The 13,047-nt window shown below is 36.9% G+C and overlaps 1 protein-coding gene across 1 annotated transcript in view; it reads right to left on the bottom strand.

The window, feature by feature from the left end:
* LOC131038972 (U2 small nuclear ribonucleoprotein B'') overlaps positions 1–10,829 on the bottom strand; it is a 93,259-nt gene extending 82,430 nt beyond the window's left edge. The window contains exon 1 of the mRNA XM_057971601.2: positions 10,452–10,829. Coding sequence (XP_057827584.1) covers positions 10,452–10,524 — 73 coding nt within the window. The 5' untranslated portion in view covers positions 10,525–10,829. The remainder of the gene's footprint in view (positions 1–10,451) is intronic.
* Positions 10,830–13,047: the final 2,218 nt, after the last annotated feature.

The raw sequence follows: 13,047 nt of genomic DNA, 5'->3' as shown, positions 1-13,047 counted from the left end.
TTTTGAAATACAGATTTGGATCAGCAATGTTCTTAGAGAAACCTATCTCTAATAAGTAACTATCAATTCTTTGGTACCATGCTCTGGGAGCTTGTTTTAATCCATACAGTGCTTTCTCTAACTTGCATACATGTGTTTTAGCATTATTTACCTCAAATCCCTTAGGTTGCTCTAGATATACTTCTTCTTCAATTGTTCCATTCAAAAATGCAGTTTTTACATCCATTTGATGAACTTTCCATCCTTTAGATGCTGCAATAGTCAGGATTGTTCTGACAGAAGTGTATCATGCAACAAGTGCAAATGTTCCTTCATAGTCAATTCCTTCCTTCTGTGAGAAGCCTCGAGCAACAAATCTTGCCTTATGTTTTTCTATACTGCCATCAGCAGCATACTTAATTTTAAAGAGCCATTTAGAAGATACAACTGATTTTCCTTTAGGTCTAGGCACAATTTTCCACATATCATTCTTTAAGATAGATTGATATTCCTCTATCATGGCATCCTTCCATACTTGTTGTTTAAGAGCCTCTCCGGCGCTTGAAGGTTCAGCATTTATGAGGTCTGTCATTAGAGTAACATAGCTAGAAAACTTTGAAGGTCTTTTGCTTTCTCTAACTGTTCCTCTAGGTGCTGCAAAGGATTCTGCTTCCTGTACTGTTTTAGTGGCCCATAGTGGTCTCTTCCTGGGATTCTCTGTTGTAGTGTTCTCAAGTTCCCAGGTGTTATCCTCAGGATGCTCCCCCTGAGTTTCAAAAAGAGAATTTTCTTCCAAGTTAATGGAATTAGTTGGGATTTCAGGTGTGATGAAACTCCTTGTTTTGTTAATAGCTATATCTTCCTCAAATATGACATCTCTGCTTAATTCTATTTGTCGTTGACCAGGGATGAATATTCGGTAGGCTTTAGATGTTTCACTATATCCTACAAAAATCCCTTTCTGTCTAGTAGGTTCTAATTTAGTTCTTTTCTCCTTAGGTACATGAATATAAACAAGACATCCAAATATTTTGAGATGGCTAATATCAGGTTTAATTCCAGTAAAGACTTCTTCAGGAGTTTTGTCACCAATATGAGAGTGAGGACATTTGTTTTGATTGTTTTGAATGTATACAGCGGTATTAGTGGCTTCTCCCTAAAGTGCAGTTTCTAGGTTTTGATCTAACAACATAGCCCTTGCCGCTTCTACTATTGTTCTATTTTTTCTTTCAGCAACCCCGTTTTGTTGAGGATTGTAGGGTACAGTGAACTCCCTCTTAATCCTAGCATCTTTGCAAAACTCTTTAAATACTTCTGATGTGTATTCCCTACCATTGTCAGTCCTAAGAGTTTTGATTTTCCTACCAGAGTGATTTTCTGTAATAGATTTGAACTCTTTAAATTTCCTAAGAATATCTTCAGACTCTTTACTTTTAAGGAAATAAATCCAAGTTTTCCTAGAAAAATTGTCTACAAAGATTACATAGTATAATGTGTTTCCTAGTGATGGTTCAGACATAGGCCCACATAAGTCAGAGTGAACTAGTTCTAGTATTTCTTTAGTTTTTCTAGAACTGCAAGGAAAAGAGCTTTTAGTGTTTTTCCCTAGTGCACATCCTTTACAAACATCTGAATGAATTGGCTTTAGTTTAGGTAGTCCTGTGACTAATTTCTCCATAGAGGGTAGAGCATGAAAATGTAAGTGCCCTAGTCTTCTATGCCAAATTTCCGCTCGGTCTATGACGTCATGAAGTAAGGTTTGATTTGGCTCATTATACAATTCATATAGGTGTCCTTGTCTGTAACCAATCACTTGTGCTCTTTTGAAGGTGAATGTTTTTGGCCATGCCATTACCTTTCCTTCTATGAATGAGACTCTATATCCGTCATCCTCAAGTGCAGAGATAGAGACTAAGTTCCTTTTGATGCCTGGTACAAATAGTACCCCGGTGAGTTGGATTGAGATTCCAGACTTCAGTCTGATTGTACATGTCCCGACACCTTTTACAGGATGTGCAGAGTCATCCCCTATTATTACCTCTTCATTTGATCCCTCTTCCATTGAGTCTAGTAATTCTCTCAATCCAATGACATGTCTTGACGATCCACTGTCTATCACCCAAGTGTTAGACTTGGGTGAAGCTTGACTTGATAGTGCTGAATATAATACAAATTTCTCAGATTCAAGTTCTGTGTTCCTCTCTACTTTGGCGAATGATGCCTTCTGTTTTACTTTGTCAGGACAATTAAATGACATGTGTCCGTACTGATCACATCTATGACATTGGATTTTTGACATGTCTTTCTTATGCAAGCTTTTCCCATGATGGGATTTTCTCTTCTTGAAGTTTCTCTCCTTGCCTTTCTTACGGGAGTCGGTATTCAGAATGTGGAGGTCCTCATCCTTAGTTTTGTGATTTCCCCCTTTCATTTGCCTTAACTCTTCAAGGAGGCAGTCATCCCTTAGTCGATCAAATTCTGTAAATTTATCCCTTGCATTTATGCCTTGTTTGAATGATTCCCAGGATTCAGGTAATCTATCTAGAGTAATCATTGATAGTTCTTGCTTCTCGACATGATAATCAAGTTTTTGCAGTTGATCTCTGAGTGAACCTATCCTCATGAAGTATGAGTTTATTGTTTCACCTTTATTTATACTTATGTGGTTCAACTGTCTTTTTAGAGCTAGGGTTTTGCTCGGATTGTTTATCTCATACGTCCTTTCAAGGGTTTTGAACATTTCATAAGCGTTGCCATATTTTAATATAAGTGGTATTATGTGATCCCTTACTGCATCTATCACGATTTTTACAGCTTTATCATTTCCTTCATTCCACACAGTTTTCTCAAGTTCGTCTGCAGGTTCGGGCTTGTCTTCTTTATGAATTTGATTACTTTGTTCTCTTTTAATACTATCGTAATTCTGACTTTCCAAGCCACAAAATTTGCTGCTCCTTCGAGTCTGTCCTCGAATCTGATTGTGTTCGCCATTTTAGAAATCTTCGATTTGCAATGTAAACTTCACTTTTAGTCTATTCGGATCTTAAGTAGTTAGGCTCTGATACCATGTAAATGTAAAATAGACTATTATTGTTTCTGTGCAATCAGATTTGTTGTAGCTTCAATATCTGGTATGTTAGAGTCAAATCGAAGAAATGAAAATCGATTATGTCTCTTATCGATTTGCCTCTGTAGGTACGAAGGCAAATGTATATATATGTCACCGATATCTTTCTGGTTTTTGTTATCCACATCGAACACTCTTAGTTCAATAGGGAGGATGGCGTATATATGCGATTGTCTTCATGGAATCGTGCCCCCACAGGGGGTCGCGATCCTATGTGGAACCACGTGGTTCCACATAGGGTCGTGACCCCTGTGTGGAGCCACAATCCTCTACACCGGCGTTCATTACTTTAACCAAACTTAAACGTTTGCAAAGCGAATTTGTTAGTTAACACTAACTAAATTCCAATGTTAATTAAATCGTAAATAACAGAATTAGTATTCTGTGCGCTGAGACAAACACATTTAGTTTTCTGTGTTACGACTGAGACTATAATTTAATAATATCTATATAGGTGATAAATGGAAAACCCCAAGGCAAGTGGATCCTCTACTCGGCAAGCCCTCATTAAGTAAGATCAAAGGAGTGACGACTTGGAGACAAGGATCGCGTCCAAGTGGAGCAATGTCGAAGACACCAACTTAGGAAACTTCAATGTGAAGAAGTTTCGAGAAGCACCTTACATCGGCAAGTCTTCATCCATAGCCAAGAAGATAATTGAGAGTGGAATCATCAAGGCGACAGGTTTCCCTCCCGCAGTCAGGTGTCATGAGCTAATGATCGAATGTGCCAAGCACTATGATTCGCATTCAAGGACAATTGTGGCCAAGGATGGGACTGTCCTCGCCTATCTCTCAGAGGGAGCTATAAGTGAAGTTTTTCATCTTCCAAAGCAGAGGGATATGATCTACAACAGCCTAGAAGGAGCCAAGTCTATCTACGAAGATGATCCTGATACTTGTCTGAATTTCGTCAATAAGAATTGGTTGCTCAAGAGTAGGCCTCGCCTAAATAAAATACCCAATACACCTCACAGAATTCAGAGACTTGATAACCATGCTTAATCGAGTTGTAGGTGCCTCTCAAGCCTTCTTTTTCGACAAGTGGATGTTTTTCTTTATACAAGTGATCGTACAAGGGAAAGGGATGTTCAACTGGGCCAGAATTATCAGTAATCACCTAGATGTGCAGTTGAGGAGGTTAGTCCCTACTAAGTCATTCCACATGAGCTCATATATTATATATTCTTTAGCTAGATGTTATGAGTATGCGGGACTACCACACAGAGGCATTGTTGGGAGAGGGCCCGGAGAGATAAGAGTATGTAATTCCTCTGCCCAAGTATATCATCCACCTAAGAAGTACTACAAGCTAGTCAACGATACTTTCACAATGCATATCACCAGGACACTACAAGGAGGAATTCATCAACAAATATCTCCAAAAGCACAAGAGCTTGTGAAGAAACATGGTGCATGGTTCATTCAATTTCCTAAATTCAGCTACATCAGAATTTGTGGATGTCCCTCACCTCCTTATATGTTGCCAAGGTATCCTACGGATAGGGTAGTACTACTTGAAGTGACTAGACAGTTGGCAGCGTGTGCTAAGGCATCAATACACAAGCATGGGAATGGTATCCCTATACCTATTTCACTTGGAAATTCAACTGAACTTTGTTCTAACTTTCAAGCAGCTGAAGATGCAGAAAAGGAACTCTCTCTATTCATTCAAATCTTTTGCTTCGCGAGATAATTTTGATCCTCATGGTCATGTGGAAGAAACTGCAGGGAAGAAGTACAAGCATGTATTTCAAGTAGAAGACTTTTGGATGAATGTTCAGGATGATGTAGAGGTAAAGAGAAAGATGCGCTCTTGATTATCCCTCAATCTCATCAGGAAATGTAAGATCTATAGAGTAGCAGATCAAGCACAGGACAGTGGTAGATATCTTCAATCTTCCTACGAGAAAGAAGACAAAGAAGTGAAGATCAATTGGGATGAACAAGAGGTCGCGGACTTGAGAGCATTGATGGATCCAGTTTTGAGTTGTACTCGCAAATGGGTGGATGTCCAACATCAAAAGTTGAAAGAACAAAACATAGCTATGACATTCAGCTTGGAAACAAGAACGGAAGAAGGAGAGGTGAGTGCAAGTGAGAACACTTCTCATTCTAAGGGGTCGAAGAGAAAGGAGGGACCTGAAAAGAGAGTCATCCAAGAAGAAACAAAGAGTAAATCCTGATCATCCTCCTAGTGCTTCCTCCAGACATGAAAAAGAGATAAGTCAAGGAGAGGATCAAAGAGAGAAGGTGTATGAGATAGATGAGTCCATGGAGTCCACAATACAGAATGATAAACAAGACAAAGGAAGGACACCTCAACAATCATCAAGTCAGTCTCTTCCTCTCCAAGTTTGTGATAATGGTCAGCAAGAAGAAAGAAATGATGATGAAGCGACATCTCCTTTTAGAGCCAAACGGCCATTGCCTGAGGAAATGCAAGTAAAAGAAGGAAAATCTTCCATTCCAGATTGGCTTAGAGAGAGGCTTACAAGGGTAGTTGTAGTTGAAGAAGAGGAGCAAGTATTTGATTTGGAAAGTCTTCTAAGCAAGTCTCAAGAGGGGATTGAAAAGAAGAAAGCTACAAAGATATCTAAGGTGATCAGAGATGATACAAGCTCCAGAAAGATACAGATAGCTACACCAGCGATGGACAAATATGATGATGAGATCATGGCGGAAGAATATGATTTGGAGACTTTTGATCTTGGTCCACCTACCTCCAAGCAAGCCATGGAAGATGCGACTGATTCAGTGAGGGCAGTCAGTGATAAGCTAAAAGAAGAGATAGAAAAGAATAAAAGGTTGGAAAGGGAGATTAATGCTTCAAGGAATTATTTTAATCAACTTAATGAGCCATTAGGGCGACAGGATCCAGTAGTCTCACCCTTGCAGGCACTCACTCTTGAGTCAATAAATCAGGTAGAAAAGATGAAGAACTAGGCCCAACTCATGGATACATGGATTGATAGATCCTACATGGTAGCCAAGGAATGTGTCAGAAGAATGATGAAAACAATCCACAAGGCCATCCAAGTCCTTGAGATCATTCATAATCTAGTGGTAACTATCGATGCATTCACTCACACTAGAGATATAAGCATGCCAGTATTGCAAGTAGTAAGGAAGACATCAAGACAGGTTTTAGCACAAGAAAGGATAGTTGATGGTGGAACTCATAATCTCCTACAATGGTCAATTTTGCTCCAAATGAAGGAGGTTCTATTCAAGGACATCAATAGTAGGTGCAGCCAAGTTGAGGACACTATCCATCCTATTCAAGATAAGGTGTTTGATGTACTATGTGCAATCCTTGATAGAAGGATAGAGATTGAAACAGATGTGGATATACAAAAGTTGGAGGACAGGATCAAGGTCATCTTTTGTAGAGAAGACAGCGTGATCACAGAAGAGCAGCGAGATCAGATGTATACTACTATGTTCCTGATTGAGAGAACAAAAGAATTGGAGCACAGATGGGAGATGACTCTTCTTGCGGCCTTTGATGAGGTCCTTCACTTGGAGGAACGAATGAAGAACCTGCCTGAGATTCCCATTGCAGAGATTCCCATTGCAGAGATTGAAGGGATTACGTCCAAATTCATTGAATATGCCAGAAAGGAACAAAGAAAAGGGAACAAAATTCTAGATGAAAAGTTGTTATGAAATGATGTGGCAATTCAATCCCTATTGGAGTATGCTTCCTCGTTATTTGTGTCAGTTTCTATTGGCTATGTTATGATAATGCTTATCTAAATAGGGTTATTTTTGTAATAAACCCTAATTAGGGTTTACGTGTCAAAATCTCAGCCCTTGATCTTCTTTAAATCTGGGTCATTCATTGTATTTGAGAATGCTATATAAGCTCTCACTCATTTCATTTGGGAGGTTAAAAAGGTTATTAGCAGAGAAGAAGAGTAGTTATTCATAGAAAGTGCAAATTTGGTGAAGGGAGAAAGTTGAACAATTGTTGTTATATTTTGCTATGAGATTAATGAAACATTGAAGTTATGGTGTTTTATTGCAATCTTTGTGGCTTCTTGCATGGTTGTTCATCTTCTTGAATCACTTTATTGAAGATAGTATTTAGATGTTAGAATTAGATTGAGTGATAAATGTTGTGCTTGATCTTTTAGTGAAGCTGATAGTCCAAACCACTAGCCTCTTACTAATTGTAAGTGTGCCCTGTGTGGTCAACTGGAGATATTGAAATTATTTAAAGTTCAATCACTACATGAGTGTTGATATGCACCCTATTGATGGTATCTATGTTCATGAATGATTTGAAAATCTTTGAATTCCCTTAGAAGATCGCACCGATTCCAGTAAAGTTGTTGTTATATGGCAATACTGAAATTGGTAGAGTTTCACTAAGATTGCCCTCCATTTGGTCATTCATAGGCCTAGTTTAGCATAGTCTTCCCTAATCCCTTATCTTTTTGTCCTTTTTTTGAAACATCGGTTAGTATTAGGAAAATCCAGTTCCTCATTGGTCGAGTAGTTGCAAGAACCAGCTTTCATAGAAAGTGTGTAAGGCCCCTTGATGAAACAGCAAACACAACGAACACTGGTGCTTATCCACACGTAGAGAACCTACATACCAAAACCTTGGAGTTGCCTCGATTGATCATTAGACGAAATCTTCAACATTTGAGGAAACTTTGTTCAAGAGAGGATAAGGTACCTTTGGGTATTTTATTTTGTGTTTGATTGTGTATAAAAGACACATCAACACATACCTACATACCGGTTCCCGAACCCGTTCCCGATTCGGCAACTTAGCTATTATGTAACCAAAGAGCCATTAAGGAGTTACAGAGCATCTTAGAAGCCAAAAAGTTGATTGGCTATAAGCTAGGTACCCATGTGGAAGCCAAGTGAAATTTATTATTTTTTTACTATGTTAAGTGTGGGTTTTTGCAAGTGGCTTATGCCTCTTGTTTCAAGTTACCACAGTGGTTTTCCCTCCCACAATTTTCTATAAATTTGAGCCATGCAATAGTAGTTTCATAGGTTTTGAGCTAAGTTATTGAAATCTACAGGGGGACCCCCCGGTCCTGGGGTCCTGGTCCAATTCCCTCTAGGTTCGGACAGGATCCTGTCCATGGAATCTGGCATTGAAATCAAATTTTTTAACTTTTTTAAAGTGTTTTTTTTTTGGCCAAAAAGGTCTGATATGATAAGTTCAGTTGATGCTTTGAATTGTACACCCCCTTAAGGCATAAGGCATCCATGCTTCAAGGTGCACCTCCCAAAGTCTCCAATATGCAGCAAATAGTGGGTTACAAGTCTGCAATAAGTTTTTGAACACACCCAGCATTGAATAGACCCCTCCAAATGCAAGAATGGACAGCTATAGAACAATAAAGGATAGCGACCACTCTGTATCAGGTAGGAAATGAAGTAAACTCACCTGACTAATTTCCAAATTCATCAACAACCCTCTAGAAAGCCTCAGCCTGTACCAGCACCTCGAATATTAGCTCCAACTCATACCAAGACTCATTGAAGGATTGAAAACATTCAGTTTTCTGCATTAAATAACCATCTACGGTTCTGCTTGTGATTTGCTGCTAAAACAACATGCCTGGAACTGTACAGCCCATCAAAACATGGTTTTTTCTTGAGTTTCCCCTTGCAAAACCCATCAATGCTCCAACTCCAGGTCAAGGGTCCACAAGATGAAGTGAATAACATCCCCAAGAGGCAGCAACTAAACTACCATGTTTACACAGCAGCACCCATCAGTTTGGTATATACATCATGACAATCGAGTTTTGACTATTAATATTGTCGTGTATTTTGCTAGGTTATTTGACTATTAGCATAGTGGTGTATTTTGAACTTAACTACTATTGCATTTATGTATATATTTTTTATTTTTATATGTTTTTGTACTAACGAACCCAAAACCTCAAAAAAAAATTTGGCCACGCACGCGAATCCAAATCCCGAACCCAAACCGGCAACTTAGGTTTTGAGTTTCAGGTAACAGGGGGTTGTAAAATTGATCAGAAAATAGCAATGAAGAGTATTCTAGTGTATCTCTTTGTTGAAGATTGATAATATACTTGCCCTCTTTCTTGTGTGGAGTTTTCCCTGAAAGGGTTTCTCCACATAAATCAGGTGTATTTTATATTGCTGATTTTTTTATTATTGTTGAAAACTTGAATGTGCAACACTATAATCTCATTTGGTGATCTAAATTTCAGATTTGCGAACGCATTCATTAGTTAATATTGTAGCTTAGTTTCACCTTGTAATCAACAGTATGCATACCAAATAGGTTTGGGCATAGGTCACACCTAGGTAAACTAAGGGTTCATCCTAGACTCCTAGTTACATTTTCCAAGGACATACCCATTCTGAGCAAATCCAAGTATAGGTTCCCGATTGAGTCCTGTCTAGGTCAGCCCTAATACTACAGATCCATCACCATTACATTTTTGGGGGTTACACCCGCACTGAGCGTGTTTGGGAACGTCCCTTTCGGGCATACCCAAAAAAGAATGGCCCTTTTTTCAATATGCCCGGGATTGTCCGCAGGACTGTGGACACATTCCAAGTGGATTGAGATATAGTGAGGTCAGATCCCGAGTCCTAGGGAAGTACCCTTGGTTTACCCTGAAGAACCGAAAAAATTGTTATTAAACATTTTTGAAAAAGAAAAATACTTTTCCTTTTTAAAAAAGAGATTTTTTAGGCTAGAAAAACCATTATTAAAATCAGAGCTAAGTTCTGTCATCTTCTCATAATATTTTTTTAAATTGCAGTTAAGCATGGTTTTTCTACAGATATGGACAGCAGGTTTGTCCACATGTATAGCTTCAAGGCCAGAAATAGAGTTTACACAATGCCAGAAATAGAAGAAGGTTATTTCATATAATATGATGAGCAGAATAGGCCAGCATCAAGAACGGAGTGAGGTTCTTCAATGGTAGCAATAGCAATGTGTGGGGTATATATAACATATGTGGATTGTTGTTTCGTTTATAAGAAAATGGAAAAAAATGAGAGCTATCGCTTCCAATACTTCCACTGGATTTTTTTTTATAATAATATATATGTAGAAAATAAACCAAACGAAAACATTCGGTAAAGCTTGTCGAATTCTAGGGTAACTCAGCTAGTTTAACATATGCGTTGGCCGAGATCTCGATTGACAATAAAAAATCACGCTGCAATGAGAAAAATGTAGCCATAAGACACCAAGCTAGGGTTTATAACGTTTGAAAAAACAAATTGTTTTCTCCCCTTCTTCAAGCTCTGCCATGATAAATAGACAAAGCGAAACAAATAGCACTAGAATTTACACAGGAAAACAAAACAAGAAAAAGAAATACCTTCTTTTTTAACCTTCTCATTGAGGTTGTTGACGTAAATCGTTTGATTGGGAGGAATGTCTGCGGACATCATCTTTGACACTTGCTGTTTTAGCCTATGTAGTGAAACTGGCAAGGATATTCAATCGCCCAAAAGGCTGGATGGATATTCAATATCTCTCTGCGACTGTCATCTTGGCTTTAGTTCCTTGGCTCGCCTGCGTTTTAAAAAAAAAATTAACGGTCGGTTTTTTTTCGCTCTATGTTAAACATTCATTGCGGATATAACCGCTCCTTGTCAGAAACCTATTTCGCAATGGAAGCTTTGTGAATAAAATTTATCGTTTGGTTAGTGTGAATCTAACCACTCGTATAAGTAGGAGGAGAAGACCAAATGTAGCAGCTCTTCCATCTATACATTGTGAAAATAGAAATATATATTTGAAATCAGAAGAGAAACTAAGAAAAATTTCATTAACTTTTTCATTCTATCAAAGGTGAGGATTTATATTATAATATTTTTATAATTAAAGAATATATCATTTTTTAAAAATTCAAACAGTCTTTATAAATGGAGACTATTAGGCAAGCATTAAGTGAAATAGTGAAGAATTTATTGGTAGACAATGTTAGAATTATGTCATCTAAAATAAATATTTTTGTGTTGTCTTTAATCCTCCCATAATTGATATGAAAGAAATTATCAACTTTAAGAAACATAATATCAAGTATGATATTGTCATTGTCTTTGATAGCATGCCTATCTAAGTCAATAAGTTTCTATTTTTGTTGCAAACCAAGTCATTGGCATGGGATCGTCTAGATAGAGGATAATCTCTCAAAGCTTTAAGGAAACAGAAGTATATAAGAGATGATATTGTTTAAGTGTATGGAAAGTTGATAAAGATATTGGGAGTGAAAGGATCTTATAGATATTAATCATCCCCTGTCTAATTAAGGGTTTGAATTGTTCATATGATTTCCAAATACTTTAAATAGTAAGTACACATTTGATTTTGACAAGTATTGTAATGATGAGCACTACTTGAGCACTAAGCACACATGAATAATGATCAGCATAAAATGAGATAATTTAATTAAAATATAATGATCCACATACAACTTATTTAACACAAATCAATATCTTGTCTGCAAATGTAAGGACCTCCATAAATAAATATTTACCTGATTCATAAATTAAACAAAATAGCACAAATTAAAGACATGTGTCTAATATCTATAGATCAAAGACAATACATTAATTACAATAAAATTTAGTACAATAAGTCATTTACAAAGTAGTACATAAGGAATCATAATCATTTACAATAGACCATAAGGTCGATTACTTTGAATACATAAGAGCAGAACATGAAGGTCCTCTTGGTAGGAACTTTTGAAGCCTAACACCTACTGCAGATGAGAATATTGTTGAAGTGTCCTGATACAAAAGATTCATAACCCAATACGAGGAAGACTAGCAAAGTAATACTGGCAAAAGTAATAGAATTTTGACATTCTAAATGCAACATCCTATTTAATGATTTGAGATCTATCTCATACACAAGGATAAAGATAGTATTTGATCATGATTTCCAAATCATTCCAAGAATACTCCAGAGGTATAAGAGTATATAAGAGCATATAAATGCATACATTATCACATAAGAGCATAAAAGAGCATGTTTCTATTAATTTGCTTACATGCATATAATCATCATTATGAATATAATGCATAGTTCTCCTACTTGTAAACTCAAGCAATGATATTATCGTATAAGTGACACGTAGTCTATATGTTAAGAGTGTAAGATAAACTTCTAGTATGAACATTTGTAAATCGTCATGATTCAAATGTAAAAATAAATTTAAACTTGTGTCTAAATAGAAATAATGGAGATTTCGTTATTTTAAAAACATGCATTATATATTTTAAGGCATGAGTTTATTTGTTTTTGCATTTGAATCATGATGATTTACAAATATTTATACTAGAAGTTTATCTTGCACTTTTAACATATAGACTACTTGTTATTTGTAAAATAGTGTGTTATCATCTTGCGTAGTATCATTGCTCGAATTTACAAGTAGGAGAAATATGCATTAGATTCATAATGGTGATCATATGCATGTAAGAAAATGAATAGAAACATGTTCTTTTATGCTCTTATGTGGTCATGTATGCATTTATATGCTCTTGTATACTCTTATACCTTTGTTCATCTTCTTGGAATGATTTGAAAATCATGATTAAGATATTGTGTTTATCCTCATGTATGAAATGGATCTCAAATCATTAAATAGGATGTTGCATTTAGAATGTCAAAATTCTATTACTCTTGCTAGTCTTCCTCATGCTAGACCAGGAATCCTTCGTATCAGGGATGATTTTAGGGAAGTGTTATTACTTTGTGGTATGGTGGAAACACACTCTGACAATGTTCTTGTCCGCAATAGGTGTCAGGTTCCAGGAGTTCCTATTAGGAGGACCTTCATGTTATGTTCTTATGTATTCAATTTAATGGACCTTATGGTCTATTGTAAAGGATTGTGATTCCTTATGCACTACTTTGTAAATGGCTTATTGTACTAAGCATTCTTGTAATTAATGTAATAT

This window comes from Cryptomeria japonica, chromosome 7 (genome assembly GCF_030272615.1).
Source record: "Cryptomeria japonica chromosome 7, Sugi_1.0, whole genome shotgun sequence".
Taxonomy (NCBI): domain Eukaryota; kingdom Viridiplantae; phylum Streptophyta; class Pinopsida; order Cupressales; family Cupressaceae; genus Cryptomeria; species Cryptomeria japonica.
Note: the sequence above shows the minus strand (reverse complement) of the source record. Positions and strands in the feature narration are given on the sequence as shown.